The 19,354-nt window shown below is 40.1% G+C and overlaps 1 protein-coding gene across 2 annotated transcripts in view; it reads left to right on the top strand.

The window, feature by feature from the left end:
• Positions 1 to 19,354, top strand: part of PRKAR2B (protein kinase cAMP-dependent type II regulatory subunit beta) — a 90,704-nt gene that overhangs the window by 10,422 nt on the left and 60,928 nt on the right. For both annotated transcript variants that reach the window (XM_040596447.1, XM_040596448.1), the window contains exon 2: positions 18,216 to 18,251. In XM_040596447.1, coding sequence (XP_040452381.1) covers positions 18,216 to 18,251 — 36 coding nt within the window. The remainder of the gene's footprint in view (positions 1 to 18,215; positions 18,252 to 19,354) is intronic.

Raw genomic sequence — 19,354 nt, 5'->3', positions numbered from 1 at the left:
TGCTAACTTCAATTCTTGATAAAAATGTATCTGCATATCCTCCATGCTAATCTGTCAATTTTGTCTTTCTACTGGAATGTAGCTGCTGCTGGCAGTTGAGGTGGGAGTAGATGCAGATTCATTTCCATTATCCACCTTGCAAAAAGAAGTAATTTGTTCTTCTGGTTTTGCTTTCTTAGAAACATTAATAAAATGGAGTCGCTGTTTGAAGTGCACTCTTAATTTGCCGTCTATCTGGAATATATTGTCATATGAACATGGCCTCTCTGTAATTGTTTCAGGTTATGGCCTCAAAAAATTGAAAAAAGAAGAGAAACAATGCCATGCCTTCTTAAAGTCCATCTTTCAAATCACTGCATTCAGCACTGATGCAGGCTGTGGGATGTATAAAGAGATTGGGAAGTCTTGGGATCTTGGGATGTCTCAGTCAAGGAACAGTTTAAGCTTGTGAGAGGAAAGGCATGCTTGCTGTGCAAACATGTAAGTGTTTCTCCTTTGACTTTGTGTTTGGGCAGTTTTGGGAGTGTGGCACAGCCTCTAGATTGAAGGTTCTTAACATGAACTTCTCTAAATACTACCGGAAAGACCCGGTGTTCATGCTGCTGCCAAGATTGGATGTCATTGATCCATTTCCAGCAAAGAGAGGGTTTTCTTGGGGAGGTTATATGGAGCTCAGAAATAAAGCAATGAGTTGCAACCTACTTCTTCAGTCTCAGCTTTTTTTTTTCCTTTTTTTTTTTTTTTTCTGAAGGATCTTTCTCATGCACTGAATTTAAATAAAAAAAAGTAAGAGACAGTAAAAGACAGTGACAGCATTTGTTTTTCCACCTTTTGTTGCTGTTAAGAGTATATAGAGTTTTGTTTTCCTCCTTTTGCTTTTTGCAATATGTAGAATTAAGAAGGTTGCTTGACCTGCTATTTAAACAGAAGCTTAATCAGTGGCTAACATCCATTTTCCTTGTTTTGAGATATAGGCGTATTTGCAGTTCTGCTTGGCAGTGATGGAAGATATATCACAGAAACGTGTGTGATCACACTTGTCAATCGAAAGGAGGCAGGTTGATATTTACAATTCCAGCATGACACTCGCTGTCTTTATAGCTGTTAACACCAGATAATGGAAGGCAATCTGGGAGTGAGTTTAAAGGTGCATGTATAGGCTGTTCAGAAAGAGAGACAAGTTCTCTTGGATCCAGACCATTGTGATGACCTTGGTATCAGCCTGTACATCATTAGGTGCTTAATGGAACATTTTTTTTTTTTGGTAGAAAAATGTTTTCCTGTCTAACTCTGGATGAATTCTGCCACTGTAGCATCTGATTCATTGACAGAATCAAAACAAAGCATGCAAATTTGCTTCAGAAAGAAATGGCCGTAAATCCTACAGGTTAAGGAGCCTGTTAGTACTTCTCCCTAATAAAGTATGCCCTTTGTTACTTCTTCTGGCCCGAAGGTGGCAGAGCCACAGGGTCCTGTTCTGGGGTGGCAGAGCCAGGGTCTTGTTTTGGGGTCCATGGCCCCCCCCGGCAGGCTGGGCACAGCAGAGCCTTGTCCCATTGGGACAAGGAAATTCAACCATCGAGCAAAATACTATTTGTTCTTCTTGCGTGCCTGGAGTTTTCCGTACTTTCTAAGATGTGGTTTACTTCTGAGGAAGGAGTTACTGTTTGTGGCTGTGGTAGAAGTCAGTACATTGCAATCTGATCTCTCACCTTCAATGTTTATTGCAAGTTCCTCTTCAGTGGATTATTTTTTTTAAGTTTTCATATTTTATTTGCTGAAGTTGTTACACAGTAGCTTGTGAAGAGACGCTGAACGTACAAACTGGCATCTGCCTTTATTGTTTCTTTAAGTCACAGTGTAAAAATCATAGTGTGAAGTTATTCCAGCACTGGGTTGGTATACATCCGGTTCGGTTGGGGTAAAACCAAACCAAAACATGTTTTATGGCCTGAAAGAGACAGTTGGTGTATGGCATTGTGTGTATTGTACACTTGCAACATCTAGTTTTATTCAGGAAGTACATTACAAAAGGTACGTTACAGCGCTGAGAATAGAGGCGGCACCTTCAGAGCTATCTAGCACTGATGACGTTCAGAGCTGTCTAGCACTGACCAGCTGGCTGGCAGGCCAGATGAGGCAGGTGAACACTGAATTTATGTGAATTCTCTCAGTTAGGTACTAGTTTGGTATCAGATAAGTTTCTCAAATTAGTAGGAACTTTTTTTCGTTGAGGCTTTCTTCATTGTTAAATTTAATTGGAATTGTTCGGCAAGTTCAGAAGCTAGTAAGAACAAGCAGATGGGTAATGTAGTGGTATAATTTTTTTCTGTGAACCAAGACAAAAGAAATCAAGCAGGAAGCAGTTTTCTTGGAATGAGGTAGTTATTACTGACAGCAAATAATAGCAACAGAGTATGCAGTAGTCCTTATTGCTTTTTTGTTGTTGTTAGAAATTAGCTTGCAAAATGAAATTACTCTTGCTTGTTTCTGGTGTTTGCATAGTTTGTATTGAAACTAATTAAAAATCGACAGGTTGGGTTCTGTGGAAGCACACCCTTTCTTCCCAAGTGTCAAGAATAGAAACATAACTGCTTTTACACTTAAGGCAGTAACCAACACCTGGAAAGTAGTAAGAACCTGGTTATTGCCGAGAAGTATTTCTTGGTTGTTTTTGTTTTGTTTTCATTTAGAAAATGGACAAAGTTCAGTACATAAACACATGGGCTGGTTTAAAAATGTAAAGGCAGAGCCAAGAAGATTTACGCATTCATTCCGGAAACTCTACTTTATATTTACTTCTGGCTTGGAACTGACATTGTTTAACTTGCGTTTTCTGCATTCCAGGACAAAACAGTTTATAGAGGTGAAGGGATGAATTTAGCTTCTATCTCGATGCTAGAGTTGGTTTTTTTTTTTATGGAGTACATCTAGGTAGTAAAGTTTTGCTTTATAAAACTAGCCTCATACTTCTTCTTGCACAAATTGTGTAGTAGAGTTTCAGGAGTTGCAATGTTTTCTAAAGATAACTTCTCTTAGTGTAGTTTGTTTGACACTGGGTTCTGTGTTTATAGAGTGAGGAATCAAATGCATATAACCAATTGCACTTTAAGGAGTGGAAAGAAGGTTGAAATTTTGTAACTGGAAAGTCACGGAAATTCCAGTTAGGCTATGAGGTGAAACTCGCTACTGAATATGAAACTTGCTTTTTTTCTGTTTTTCTCATGATTAAACTTCAGTCATAGTTCTCAGTTTTAAAAAATTATTTTTGGTCATCAGTAGTCTTGATTTCTAAGATAGTAAGTATCACTGTTATTTGACTACTGTTTTCTATTGGTCAAATCCTACATATTTTATGTAAGTGGTTTGATTTCTAAGAAACTCCTTGTTTTAATAGCGAAAAGGAGAGTTTGTCTGTGGAGCTGTGAAACAAATGAAAGAGGCATGTTAATTAGAATTATTGGCATGCCTGTAAAACTGGATAGCATTCATCTATAATACCTCTAGAAATTTTAAGGTCATGATACAGGAACACTTACAGGGCCTATGAACCTATATGCTTTAGAAAATATATACACATCTATTTTTATATGCTGGCCTGATGAAGCTCTCATTGTCTGCCAGGTTGATAAACACTTCAAAATGAGTACGTATGGTGTTGTATATATGTATAGTAACTGAGGGCAACTTTTTCCATATCCTACCAGTCATAAGAGATTAAAAATTATGCAAAAAAAAATTATTTAAATACTCCATGGGTCTGGGTGGAATCCACAAGACAAAGAAATTTGCACTGAAGTCTAAGGTTTGGTCTTTTCTAATCTCGTCCCTTGATAATCATCCTTTATGGAAGAAGAATGATCCAGCAATTAAAAATAGGGTTCTGAAAGTTAAGACAAATTGGGTTGAATCTCCATGTGTGTTACAGGCTTGCTGTGTGCCTTTGAGTTGTTTGCACTTTATGTCGGAGCACATGCTGTAACTTGGTAAAATGGAATATTTGCCATCCCCATCTTTCAGGGACCTTTGTAGCAATATGTGTGTGAAGCATTTTGAGGGGCTCATGTAGCATTGTTTGCCTGTAATACTTCAAAAAAACCTAGCATCTAGAGTCCAGGGCCTAGCTGATGCTAGAATTTAAGAAATTTTTGTCTGATGTGTTTTTTTTTCTGACCAAATATAGAGAATAATGAATTTATCTTTCACTGAAATGTGCAGGAATATCTGAATAATCAGCAAAGCTCTTGTAAACAGAGGAAACCTGGGCTACAAAGGTCACTGATAAAAAGGAGTACCAAAACTCAGAAAGCTTCAGTGCATTTTGCCATTGTCCTACATAGATTATATCTGGACCAGCTTGCCGCCTTCCAGATTTTATCGTAGGAGAGTGCTATAAGGTTGTTGATAACTTCAGTACTGTGCTCTAATGAAGAGTATATTCACAAATGAGCATGAACTCATCTAGGGGAGCTTGGGGGCAGAGCCATGGGACTCTGGGGTTGGAAACTCTGTAGGAGCCCGAGTGAGGAGAAGGGAGCCGGGAAAGGCAAAGCTGTTTGCCTGGCCAGCAGCTGCCCCAAAGGGGGTTGGCTGTTGTGGGGAGTGGAACGTGCTGGAGATGGCCTTGGGTAGCTGCATGCCGAACAGCCAGTCCTTCTCAAGCAGAGCAGACTGTCACAAGCACAACCTCACGTGAAGGGAGTGCAGAACTCCCTTGTCTGCACGCTGAAGAGATTGCATTGCTTAATATTCCTAACTCATACCGTCGTTTACCAAATTGTTTATATAAAAGGCAGTTTGTGGTTATTAATACGGACTCCTGCCGTATAACCATTACAGAATCCTACATTGAGACATGTGTTCTTCTGGTCATGCTTAACATGAAGGTCACGTACAGACCCAGTGTATGAATTCTTGCCTTGTGTTGGTGTTTTTAAAAACAAAAAGTTATCCTTGTTTGTAATTTTTTTTCTATCTGCTACTAGGTCAAAAAGTAGAATTAAATTGTTTTTTATTTTACAAAATAATTTTTAAAAGAAAAATCATCAGGAATACTCCTCATCTTGACTTCTAGTAACCTAATGTCCATGCTGGGAATTGAAGTTAAAAGTAGTGTTTGTCCTAAGTTTATGAAGTTGAGCATCCTTTCATTTCAGAAACTTTCTGAGGCAGTCTACATCCTTTTTTAAAAAAATTTTTTGAGAAAGCAAGGAAGAAATGTTAATTTGTTAAGTAATTTACAGAAGTGGATTTTATTTTTTTTTCTGCTGAGGGTATAATGTAAAAGCATGCATGCTGGGAAATAAACTCTAGCCTGTCTTTGTGGATACTTGGAGTCAGCTTGGAGTCAGGTGCCCTACTTGCTTTTTAGCATGCTTGCTTGCATATTGACTTCAAGAGAAGAGCCTTTAGTGCTTGCCCTTGGAATATGGCCTGAGGAATAGGGCTTTTTTTTTTTTTTTTTTTTTTTTTTTTTTTGAGATGTGGGTTGCTAGTTTGTATGTAACTAGTCAAACAGACTCATCCCTTAGTTTTTGTTTCTCCCTTTTTGATGTAATCTTGACCTTTCCTGTTTACCTGCTCTAAAAGAAGTAGAATTTGTTGCAAGGCAGTGGTGGCTGGAGTTGGACACTAGACAGGCCAAGTACCACTTCACCAGACACAGAGTTAAGAGTTATTGCCATGTCCCCAATGCAGAGCTTGAGCAAGACTCCAGATCTCCAGCTGCATCTCTTGGTCTGCCTTTTTCGTGTATACTTCCCTGTTCAGTATCCAAATCTCAGGTTATCTGCCCAGGTAGGTAACTGTAAATAGACAACATGCAAAAGTATGTGTCAGGCATCTTGGATGGGCGTGGAGGGAAGGGATCTTTGAGTCATGACCACATACATTTTTTATGATTTGTTTTAGCTCTATTTCAGGTAACGGTGTCATTATCAAATGTAATTTTGTTAGGGACTCCAAACGGGGAGCACGGTGGATTTTGTTTGTGTTCTTTTTTTTAAAGCCCTCTACTGGAAGACCGTTATTTTATGCCAAGAGTTATTTCATTGCCTGATGACTAATCAGCCCGTTGGAGAGTTTTGTTATCAAAAGCCATGGAAAGTTGGCCCCTGGTAGGAATCTCACAGATAGTTATTGAAGGAAGTCAGGACTATGTTCTCAAGCTTTGCTAGCCAGGAGCAGAAAGAAATGGGAGTGAAAGTGACTGTGATACCAAAGTTTACTTAAAACAGATGTGACTTTTTAAGTGCTGGCCAAACTATTGAGCAAAATGGAGTAGCACTGAAAAATCCACTACTTTCCATTACTAGACATTTCTGAATGTGACCCATAAGTAACAGAGCCATAAGGCATAATGGGATTTAGTTTTACGTCATCTCATAGAATGCTTTTAATGCTACTGCAGTGTAAGAAGAAAACAAATGACAGAAGATAGGTCTTTGTATGTGCTTTGACTACTGCTTTTCTTGGGGGCCATTGTGCCGGTGCTACCAGTAATCTCTGTTTCACGGTAACACTACAGAAGGTACTGAAGTGAACTGGTATCTGCAGCTTTCTTTGCCACTCCTCACCTCTCTTGCACAAGTCCATTGGTTCAGGACAGAAAAGACATATCCTATTAACCTGTCCATAAGGTCTGTTCACACTGAGATCTCTTTGACCTCTCCATTCTCTTGAGAGAGTTATTTGGTTGCAAAGGCTCCATAATTGAAGCACAGGTACTGACTCGGCAAGGAGCAGTTTGAGAATAAGACTAGATTTATAAAAGGGCTCAAGTGACAGCATTTGGTGTCATTATGCCCAAATTCTACCTTTGGGACACAAACTTCTCCACACCAAGTTAGGCAACTGAGCTCTATATTAATTATCTTACGTGTATTCTGCGTAGGCTGGGTTATAATCCTGGGTTGTTCTGGGGAAGTTCTGAGTTGTTACCACGGAAGAGAAAAACCAGTTTGAGATGAGTGCGGGCCTGGAAAAAGAACCTCAACAAAAGCATTATAACATATATACGCTATGTTGTTTGCTGTTGTTTGTGTCTTGGCACTGAGACAGTAATGTGAAACAGCATGGTTCTGTGTTTGGTCATGGTCATACAAATGCTGGCACAGTTGTATCAAGACTGAGTGCAAGACAGAAACTGTGCCATGCTGCGTATTATGCTGGGAGGTGCAACATGTTCTGCATGCCTACATTTGTGAGAAAAGGGGTGGCTGATGGGACTATCATGTTCCAAAACTGAAAGTTGGCTATTCAAGGGACAGTTACAGGATCAGGATGGCGGTGATCATGGAGTTGTGGTCCGTGTTTTGTTTGCTCTTTGTTCAGTAGCTAGCTGTCACGTGGCAATGGGTACAAGGGAGGGTGCTGCCTGATCACTTGGAAAGTGGTCATCCCTAATAGCCACCATTATTTACCTGCTCAATTCAGGGGAGTAGGCAGCCAGCTGTGCAATTTGGGAGGTGCTATTTGTAAGACTTTCAGTTGATACCCTTCCAGGTTACAGAAACACATTAGATAATGGACTTTGCTTACGTAAGTTTCTGCAGCTTTTTTTGGCGCCGTTGACAGGATGATATGTGTTTGCGGTGCTCCTTTGTGTGATTCTTTATCAATAGGGAGAACAATGATTTGTTCTCTTGCAAGTCATGGTAGTTAATTTTTGATGGATTTTTGCCATTATCCACCATCCTGCAGTTGGTCTGGCAGATTTCAGGATGTCTTCAGTAGCGCCTGCACTGCTGGTGCCATGTTGGCAGGCCAGTGTGTGGCTAACTCAGGATTAAGCCTGTGAAGATTAGTGGAGTCACTTAGGTATTGCGGTCACCAGGGATTCTTTGGTGGCCTTCTCTACCCTTTTCCTTGACTCAGAAAGGCATCATGAAGATCAGCCTGAATCACACCTGGGCTCTCTACAAGTTAGTGCATCACCAGTAGTCTTTTGGATGTGGATAGTGGTTTTTACTGTCTGAAAGGGAGGTACAGGCTGGTATTATTAAAGATGGATCTGTATCCTGCCTTCTCCCTGGAGTCACGTTTGCATGCTGTCTGCATGTTTGCAAGAGTAAATGAGAACAGATACTGTAAGGGTACCCAAAGCCAGTGCTGAAGCAAGCGCAGCTACCAGCACTAGCTGTGCTTCGTTCACGTGGCCCTGAGAACTGGAAAGTCTAAACCATGAAGGGTGCTTTGGCTGACAGCTTCAACATAATTCCTGACAGTTTGCAGTAGTTTAGCATTGTACATTATGGGAGGTGAACAGCAAAATCTGTTTTTCTTTTCCCTTCCCACTCTCCTCTCTCCTCTTCTAACCTTTGGCTCAACCTCTGAAATCTTAACATTGCAGGTTTTGGTAGCCCAGGCTTTTCTGTTGCTAGTGTTCCCAAGCTTGCAGCCTGACTAGTACTGACTGGCTGAGGGTGTATTGTCATGAATGCAAGAGAAACTCCCTATAAGTACGCAAGGTTCTTAAAATACGCAAACTTTTAAACACACCTCAAGTCCAAAATCTTAAATTTCACCAGGAATTGAAATAAGCAGGCAATGTAGATTGCAGATCATACATATTGATGTACTTTTTCATCAAGGTACTTTGTACCACATGTTTTTGCCAAGGTAGTCCTAGGAAGCAGGCAGAAACTTCGTATAAAATCTTAACTTCAGAAAGTTTGAGTGGTCTTTGCCCATGTAAGATTTGTTGATATAACCTAATGGCAAACTGTCAAAAACATGAATAATAGTAGGAAAGCCTGAGTCTTAAAAGGTTTGAAGTTTTGGTTTAAACATGGGTAGTGTGAGTGCGTATGGGAGAAAGCAGTTATGTTCACAGTTGTTAAACCATATAAAAGAGAGCAGATAATTATAAACTCTACACAAAGGTGTACTCCCTCAGAGAGGAATACTGACAGCCATGACATGTTCTCCAACCCACTACCATCAGCAAGATTGCAACACTATTCCTTTGTAATAAATGTATCTTGCAGGTACTGTCAAGAGACAAAAGACATAAGCTAAAATTTTGTAAAAAGGGACAGCCTAAAGCGTTGTTGTATAATGAGTAAAGGAAGCTGTTGGCTATCGGGATTTCAGGACAACAGGTCACTCTTGTAAAATCTTGGCTGATCTAGTTTGCAATTTGACAGAAATACTGATTCAAGGACAGGTGCAGTTTATTCTTCATCTTGGGAGATGGCGATCCTGAAGCCTTATGCCATATCAAATGTCAATGTGATAGTTTTACAGATGAGCAGCCCCACTCAACTGACTTGGGCATTGCTGGTAGAGCTTTGGCAGAATCACCAGTTTTTCTCCGGTTCTGATAGGCAACATGCATACTTTAGTAAATACGCTTCAGGCAGCAAAATTAGAAAGCAGAAAAGAACATGAAATTGGATCTAAACACCTACGCTGCAGTGTTAGAAAGCAAATAACCATAATATTCTTAAAATAGCTTATGAGATTTCAAGTGGAAAGAAGCCATTTACAGGTGGTAAGAAGATAAAAGTATTACTGACATTTTGTATCAGGTGGGGTTTAGTAGCAATTGTAAACTGTGCTATGGGCTATAGCAGAATATTCCTTGAAGATGGTAGTAAATTTCTTAGCAAAGAGGGATGTTACCACAAGTGATGTTGGGGTACAGTGATAATGTGAAAAAAAATAATTAAAAAAAACCAGCCCACTCTTCTAGGCAGAACTAGGCAGTTTGGTAAATTGTACAGAACAGAGGGTGAAAGAAAAATGGGATCTACGGGTGGTGACCAAGCTAAGGCAGTGCCGTGCTTCATGTCTTGGGTTTTGGCTCTGTGGGAAGGCTTGGGTCTTCATGGCCCAGGGCATGTCTCAGGAAGGCTGACATTTATTCCATTGGTATTTTTAGGTGCAGTTTCATATTCCCTTTTTGCTTTCAAAGTATATTGTCTTTGGTGGGTAGAAATCCTCTCATATACATGCTGTTAGTTTTCACCATATGTACCAAGTAACCTGGGTTTGAGGGCAGCAAGTACTCCAAGCCAGGGCTTCCACACATGTATCATCTTCAGCTTGTTCCTAGATAAATTCTAGCACAAATTAATTTGTCACAGCCTGTGGTATAACTGGGGATTAGAAATATTGCTGTGAATGATCCCCCCCCTCCTTATCTAGATGACTGATTACTTTTAATGAGATAATGACTAAGTGTACTGGTTGCAAGCAGTAACGAGTATGAATTTCTAAGGGGAAAAATGCTGTGTAGCATGCAGCACTGTGTAACAGAATGCACATTTAAGATAGAAAAACTCAGTACAGGAATGTCTTCACTTTTATGTTCTAGCATGAGACATTAAACTGAAAGAAATTATAGATTTTAAAGGGGGGGAGGTGGGGAAAGGCAGCCCAAATCTCAAACAAGCTGCTTGGGTGGAAAAGTACATACGTTCTCCAAGAGCAGCTTTTCATTCCCATTAATGGGCTACGACAGCCCATTTCCCTTCCTTGGGCCTTTGGTCTAATACATCAGTCAGGCATTTCATCTTTTTATTTTCAGTGTTAATAATTACGTACAGCATCAATTATTCATAAGAGCTGAAATCTCTTAACCAATAAAGTGGGAAAGATTTCTTTGCTGCTTTTTTGAGGTTTGTGTTATGATGGGTTAAATAACCAGCCAACTTGTGGCATGATGACTGGCTCTATGTATATGCCAAAATATGACCATGAAAGTGTGCGGCTCCATAGTAGCATTTTAAAAACAAATGTAATTAACATCAACACTAATTATAACCTGGGAATAATGTAAAAATCCTGAAGTAATATATTAGGTTCTCTGTTTGTTAAATGGGACTCCATTTATAACACTGCTTTTTTTGTTTTCCTGACACCATAGTGATGCATTTAAATGGATGCATGGTATTTTCATCTTCAGCAAAGCAAAACCCAAGGTATCTATCCACATATTTAATTCATGTCCTTGTGTGGTGACATCTTAATAATCGATGAGTTCATTTGCCAAAAAAATCTACGGAGCTTTTTTGATGCAGATTATCGAGTCAAGCTTTTTGGGTTTTGAGAAAATTATTTGTGTCTTGTTACTATGTATGTATGTATGTTACTATGTAGTCATGCAGCCCTTGGAAGTGGAAAGCCCTTGGGTTTGGAAAGGGGCGATCCTAGTATACTAGCACATAATTCCAGACATGTGAGCTGTAGGGCTAAATCGCAAGGAGTACAAGGCAATTATCCAGTCTAATTTACAATCGTGACTATAAGGCTTTCCCAGCTTTCTTGAGAAAGTGTTCTTCAGTGAAATAGAACTTGTTTTCCAGACTGAAAAATGAAAAGAAGTTATCTATAGAGCCAATAAATATCTTAGAATTTGGTTTTGACTAACTTCATTTTAGGGCTACAATCTCTTGTATATTTAGTTTATTTTATTGCATATTATAAAAATGGTTATAACAGGATATTGTGGTTTCTTTTACAGATATGTTGACGTCTTCAGAGATAGGAATAATTATGTATATATTTATATGTTGTGGTACAGATAGTTTTAAAATCTATAGATGTAATTTTTAATTAAAAAAGAATCTTAGGGCATCCCATCTGATGTAGCTATTTTCTGTCACCAACATCTGCTTTTCTTGCAACAGCCAAATTACTCTCTCTCACTTACTACTCCAGTAGCATGTATATACTACCACTGTAGCATTGTTTCTTCCTCATCTTGGGCTTCTCAGTCTGTGTCTATGGGAGTCCTTGAAAGCATGCGTTTACTTCATGTCTCACTGCCTGCATTCTTCCTGTGTAGATGAATGCGTGTATATGTATGCATTGTGCCTCCTTGGGTACATAGTAGCCGTGGCTCCTTAGGAAGCACTCTTCCGAGGAGCGCTTCCTTGCAACGCCTTCCAGCAACACACCCGTCTTTGGGAGCCACGTCCCTCTGTGTACAGATCCTCCCCTTTGAGGAACTGAGGATTTTCCTCTGGGGTGGACTTCAGCTTCTCCTGGAACGTTAAGGCTTTTTTATTGGGAAATTCAGCAGCGGTGTTGCTATCTAACCTTTCAGGTTCTTTGGCCAAGCGTTACAGCATGCACCTGTGTGGTCCTGATTTACCCTTTCTCCTGTGTAAAGGCCCAGCCTCTGTGCTGTTCCTGGATTTTGTTTTTAATAAAAAGTAGTCTTTTGAGACTGAGTTATTTGGTGATGGATATAATAAAATATATTTTATGTATTTCATCATTAAAATATTACTGTTGCTGTTATATTTCCAGAAATTGAAACACGCTTATTTAGAAAGCTGTCCTGTCTCGACTGCATTGCAAGGGCTGTTTGTCTTGCGAATAATGGTTGTGTATTCCCTGGGCTTATCCCTTCTCCTCATTCCTCAGTTCTCATGGCCTTTCACGGAGAAACAAGAATAAGTCTCCACAGACCTGACAACTCCCTCCTTTGTCACAGTAATTTCTTCAAACTGTCAGTGAATGTACCAACCAGAGCCTGGTAACTAGAAGGAAGGATAGCTTTTTCAGAGTAAAGCGAACCGTTTCTGAAGTTATTCCAACTGTAACAAATTTCTTAAGGAATATAGAGGTTTGTATTGTACAGTTCTATTATGTAATTTAACAGCTTGATTTTATAATCTTCCTAGATCTGTATTCTAGTACTGTTTAATATTTAGAGATCCTGAGAAAGGAAAGACCGTGTACCTTGACCTCGGGTATGATACTGACTGTAAATGCAATCTGCCGTTAATTCTTCACTGGTAGATTATCTGTTTGGGATAGTCTGTGCCGTTGCGGTTGTGGATTACCTGTGCCACTGCTACCTGTGCTGGTAGTGCAGCACAAGCACAGCTGAACGGCTGTTGGAGCCAGCTCCAGTGCAGCCCCATGGCTGCCCCTGGGCCTGGGTGCCCCCATGATGTGCCTGCAGAACTAGGCGTGCAGAGGTGTCTGGCTGGGTTTAGTCTGGGGAAGACTGTTTTGTTAGCCTGGGCTCAGCATCGGCCATGCAGGACCTACAGCAGCACTGGGACAGGTAGGCATGCCCCTGCTGAGACTGGCTGTGCGTGACTGCCGTGGGTGGGAGCACACAGAGTGGTGGTGCTTGTCCTACCTTCATTGAGATTTTGTGAGATCTTACTAGTGTGAAGGTACATTAACATAATTTTATTATCTTATGTCTGTCTGAGCCTCTGAAATAATTGTTCTACCTGTAATAATCTTGACCTAAATAAAAATTTCCTGTGATGCAGGGAAATTAGAGGGGCTTCAAATTATTGCTGCTATTATTACTGTTATCATCCATGGTATCTCCGTCTGTCGTTGTCCTGGGTAATGGGGAGTTAACTGTATTTCATCCATTTGGGACATAAATATGTGAGTCTGACTAAAGCATGTATTTGAGAGAGACATTGATTTAGGTCTGATTTTTCTTTTGTTCTGATTAGTTCATTCTCATTATTTATCTGTTTATAAAAGAAGGCAAGTAGATGTTAATTTCCATAATATAGGAATTTGATTACAATAGCCATAATTCAAAGTATTTCTGAAAGGTGCTGGAACTCTGAGAAACAGCTGAGCTTGGAACTGAAAAGGTGGAGCCTGTAGCGCCCATGATGCTCATCACTTGAAACTTGGCCTGGGATTTTGAGATATGTGATGAAAAAAATCTGCATAAATTTGGAATAACTCTTCTGAAATCACAGTATAAAATCATGAGGTGCGTTGAGAGCAGGTTCTCAGACTCTTGTTGAAATTTGGGCTATGTTTAACCCACTGATCTCCGTGAGGTCCCTGGGAGTTTTAACCCTGCTTTGCCCTCAATAGGATAAAAGAAAAAGGTATGATTTGGCTATAACACTTGTTTCGTAACCTCACTGGGGGCACTTGTGTCTTTCACGCAAGGATTACGCACCACAGTGCAGATATTTCTGTTTGTGTCTGCCCTTTAAGATATATTAGTGGTATCCCTGCTGTGTGAGTAAAGCTGGGGTTTTATGGGCTGTGGGCTGCAAATCTGGGGGTTTTAAGGCATGTTATGGCTGAATTTAATATTATTTTTTAAGGGGTTTAGCCCTTCACTCTATGGAGAAATTTCAGTGGCTAATTGAAAGTGGGCCTTGTGGAAAGTGTTCTCATTTTTAATATGGAAGATTAATTACTAATCTGCCAGCCCTCATCACTCGGAGCAAGTGTTTTGGCTTTGTGTGTGTTGCTCTAAAAGAGCATTGCTTTTCATTGCCATAAATGTGTCCTGAGCGGTCTCCTGGTGGCCTCCATCCACTGGAGCAGCTGCAGGGAGCCATGTAGGCTCACTCTGGCTCGGGCACATGTAGGGGTCCCATGCACTCTGCAGCATGCCACAGGGTTGTGTATCCGCCCTGGTTTGCAGACCTGCAGAAGGCACTAGTTTACAGGTCTGGTTGTCAGAAGGTGCTTGAGCATGTCCTTAGCATGCTGCCTCTGATAAGCAGAACCTCTTGTTAAATCCCAGGGTGACAGTCCCAGACTACTTGGGAAGGCTGCATGTCTAGTGATGTCTAATGTCTGTGATGTGTTTAGCTTCTTATTCCAGGTGACGTTAATGGCACAAGAACCTCTGACAGTTTCTGAACCAAAGTTGACTTTGAGCGCTTAAACTGGGAGCCTGCAGAAAGGGACAGCTCAAGCTACCAGAAAAAGTTAACCCTGTAGAGGATGCCCAGCTAGGAATCCTTTCTTAGCGTTACCTTATTAGTCTTGGTGCTCTGCAAACAACCCCATGGACTCCCGTTTCCTCTGCTTCCAAAATTATGCTGCTTTTGTGGTCTGTTTCACTGGGCTATTGTGATGACTGGACTGCTTAATGCTCATGGAGAACGGTGTGAGAGATGAAGTACAGTGGGGAGAGGAGCAATGGTTAGACAGTAGTTGAGTGATGGAAAAATGTTTAGTGTGTGTTTCATGTAGTTCACTGTTTTTACAGCTTGTATTCTTGGTGAATGGATATATTAAAACACTTCAGCCTCTTTTAGTAATTTACCAATTATTTCTGTTTATTTACTTGATCTATATGGCCAAAATATCTCAAACCCTGTACTTTTATACAGTCATCTGAACAGGGATTTGCAAATGTGAACTTCAGTCACCAGCAGGTAATGTCTTAGATGGTGGAATTTTCTAATGTAGCACTAACAACAGAACAATTGTAATATGTCATGTATCGTATCAATAGCTTGCACAGTTTCAAATGATAATTTAATCAAAACTTTGTCAGGATACAGACCCCTGTCATTCCCCCCCAGCCCCCACTACATTTTCCCCTATGGAAGTTTATGATATAATTTTGTTGAGACAAACTAGAACATGAAGTCATGTTTAATATTGAGTGTGACACCATGCACTTAACAAGATCTGTGCACAGCAGTACGTTACTTGGTTGTCGTGCAGTGCTCTTTTTCTCACTGTAAAAAAAGATTAGATGTCACTGGACACATTCTCAATTTATCTGCATGTCAGTTTACCCTATATTGGGAAAAAAATCCCTGGGTTTTGCAATGGTGAGGTTTTGCAATTTGTTTTTTGTTCCTTTTATATTTTGCACAAGTCCGTGGTGGGTGGTGGTGTAGTTGTAAGTTCTGTAAGCAGGTTTTTTCTAGCAAGTTATTTTAGTGAGTCATTCTAAGCAACTAACACTCAGCACAACGTCACTATAACCTTTAAAATTAAGTATATTTTTGGTGTAGAGTTAACTTAGTAGCCGTGTAGGTATTGCCCCAAGCCCATTTCCCTCCTGAGTTTACCCTCGCTGGAATATTGCGGAGCTGAGAAGTGGCGTGTGTCAGCAGTGTTGCAAGAGGCTTGTTGTCAGGGATGGGGTGTCCCTCCGGTGTTTCTCACAGTACGGAGCAGTCCTCCGGCAGCCTGTAGAGCCCAACAGCCAGCTGCTTTGCTCCATGCCTGCGGGCAGGCACTGAAAGCCCTGAGAAGCTGTTTGTGGGCATGGCTGGGAGGAGAGTGGTGAGCGGGAGTGGTGGGGAGAGGCTGCAGAAGCTGGGTGCAGCGCTGCTTGTCGTGTGTGTGTAGCTTGGGGCTTCAACCCACAGATGTAAGTGCAATATCGCTGTGGCCTGTGAGCGGGATTTCAAAGCCGCTCTCGTAGTTAGATCTGGATGCCAAAACTGTTCCTCGGCGTGGTGCTCTCTGGGTGGCCTTTTCACTTGAGCCTTGTGAATTGTGACAGTCATCCCAGTCCAAAACTAAGTGTCAGCCTAGCCCAGAACTCGGAAGGACAGTGGCTAAAAAAAGATATCCAGGGAAGATGATAAGCACAGGCAGAGCAAGTGGTGCTTCTTCCCTAGAAATATCTCAGCTGCTCCTGGTGCTGTGTGGCTCCAGGAGGAGTGTTTAATAGCCCTCATTGAATATTTCTGCCATCAATTTGTCCATTTGTTTCTGAGCCAAGACTTTCACCTCCCAATGTGTATGAAAGATAATATATTTGTTTTTATGGCTCCAGCAAAATGCTTCTTAGACTTTCTTTTGCTCACCTTACTATGCTTGTATTGCCAGCCATTGTAGCGACCTGGTTGACCATGCATCTACTTTGTAGTGAAAATACCAGCTAAATTTCTGTAGGGGTGATGATTGTCTGAGACCTTCCTGTAAGCTAATGCTTCTACCTTTCTGGGTGAAAAAAGTATATTGTGATTTGCCACAAGAGAAATACGGAGCAAGATGAACTACTGTCTTAACAATGAACAGCGGGTGCTGCCTCTAAATCTCCCAGCAACATATTTGGATGACCTTCACCAAATATGGTGTCTATCTAAATTTCTTGTCTTTTTATTAAAAAAAAATATATTGTTGAGGGGAATTGGAATTCATTTTCAAAAATAACTTTGATGGTTATGTTACACTTTTGTTTATCTATATATGTGTTTGGGGGTCGTGATAGTTTATTCGCTAGGTTGCCTTGCTTCTGACTGGCACTCTGAACCACCGTACTTGGGCTTCCTCATGTATTTCTTGCCACTTGGACCTGTAACTACTGTATGTGCTTACACAAACCATCTGTGACTGTGGTTCAGAAATTGTAGCTTTGGTGTGGTTTTTTTGTACCCAAAGGAACAAAAAGTCAGTTTGTGTCTCGAGCTGTCACTCTCTCTCCTGTTCTCTCAGCAATTTTTTTTCTCTTGGTTTAGGTTCAAAAAATTATGCCTAACTCCTACATAAAATTAAGTGGGATCAAATAAAAAAGTTTGATACCTTTCATTTCTCAATTCCATGTAAACATTAAGAGCAGTTTTTAAGGTTGAATATTAATAAGCACTGTAAGGGCATACATTTTTAATGTAGCTGCTGCCCATGTTTGAAATTAGGTCATTCAGATTTTCTTCTTACTGTTTATTCCAGCAATGTATCACATGAAAGTAGAGTTGAAGATCAGTGTTTTATACTAATTAGGGGCCGACTGAAGGTTGTATATTGAAAGCAAAACATGAAACTTTTTTAAAAATGTATTTTATCTCTAGTAGCTCTTGAAGAAGCTGGTAAACCTGGAAAGAGAGGCAGAACTGTGTGCTTCAAGATGTGTTTTTGCAGTCTCTCCCAGTTGGAAACAAGACAGGAGTCTGACTCCAAATGTTTGCAGCACACAGTTGGAGATGTGCCAAGGTGGCATTATAAAACTATCATTTGCACTGTAAAACTGGGGTTTGGGTGGGGGTTAGCATTGTTTATTGACTTACCCAAGGAGTTTTAAAGGTTAGTCACAGCAAAAGTTGATCTTTCAGATGGGATTGCAAATTAGTCTTTTTCTCTGTAGGAGTATCTTTGTGCCAGGTTTCTAATGGGTATATTTTGTAAAAGTAAAATTAACTTTTTTTACATCTTTTTTTAATCTGTGTCTGCATCATTGTTCACAAGATGCCAATTTCTGTGCTCTCAATAAATAATGGACGTACAGGTCTAAATGTTTCACAGCCAGTCACGAACAGCAATAAGTAACAGTAACTCTTCAGAAGCTGAAAATTGTCTTGAAAACTTACTGGTTACTATCTACCATATCTCTTGCAAAGCTGCTTAAAAGTTTAAGTGTGTATGAAGTTAACATGGGTTTCTATAAAGATACAAACCCAATGGTTAACAGATTTTTGTGCTTCTGAATGAAGTACAACTTTTTTGTGTTTAAAGTGTGTTGAACTATTACAAAAAGAATCTAATTGAAATGTCATGTTTTCTTTCAGCTCCAGCGATAAACCGGTTCACCAGACGGGCTTCAGGTAAGCTGAATAAAGTTGCACATTTCATTGTTCTACATAATAGTTGAAACATAACACTCATGGTGATTGTCCTTGCAAAACAATCTGACGTCAGGTTTCTTGAAAGATGACTGACTTAGGTTAACTTCAAATTTGTTACCTGGTTTACTGAAAAATGTAGCCGAGGTTTCAGGTCACAGAACTTGCATGAAGCCTTGTTGTTGCTGTGGAGTTTGTGAAAAAGCTAAGCTTTTCTTATTTCCTTTAAAGAAAATAATTTTAGTCCTAACAGAACAGAACTTTGAAGGCAAGAATTGAATGTAATCTGATGCAGGGTTGTCTTGTTTACTTCATGAACAGCCTGAAACTACAATTTGGCGGTTATCTATGCATAAGAAAATGTACAACTGTGCTAGAAATCTCCCTGCATTTTTCAGAGCTGAGCTGGTTGGTGTACCTGGTGCGTTGTTCCGCTGTGCAGAGCTGGCAGATCGGGCCCTAGAAGCAGCATTGCTGTGGTGGTGGTGTAATTTGCTGCCGATTTGTGCATTCTTCAAGTTATCTTGGTTTGTGTCGGCTCAGAGAACTATTTTCCTTATTCCATTAGATATGTAACAGATCCCTCCAAGTTACGCATTATTAAAAATTAGTATTCTTGGCCTCTCTTTATTGTTCTGTTGTATCATAGCCTTCAGGCTTAATTTTTGAGGGCTTTTTCTCCTGAAGCATGAGGCCCGAGAACCTAAGCTTATTTGCCTGAAAGTTGGGTGTAAAAGCCACCACTTAGTGTAATGACACTCATGACTGACTCATGAGTCAACAGAGCAGGAGATGTGAGCTGTTCTAGTCCTCAGTATACTAAATCTCAAATCTGAGTATAAAATGTGTTTTGTTTTCAGCTGTAGATCATTTTGAGTAAATGTTACAAAGTTTGTATTCTGTAATGCAGTAAGTCTATCCAGATATCTAATTTTGCTAGTTACAACCTCATTTATATAGTTCCTTGTCAGTATAAAAATATTAGTGGATTACTAAGGAACTGTATAGAAAAATGGAGGTTTGCAATTGCAGGATTGGTGCATAGCATATGTAGCACAAAGTAAGAAAATGTAATGAATTCTAAA

This window comes from Falco naumanni, chromosome 5 (genome assembly GCF_017639655.2).
Source record: "Falco naumanni isolate bFalNau1 chromosome 5, bFalNau1.pat, whole genome shotgun sequence".
Taxonomy (NCBI): Eukaryota; Metazoa; Chordata; class Aves; order Falconiformes; family Falconidae; genus Falco; species Falco naumanni.
Note: the sequence above shows the minus strand (reverse complement) of the source record. Positions and strands in the feature narration are given on the sequence as shown.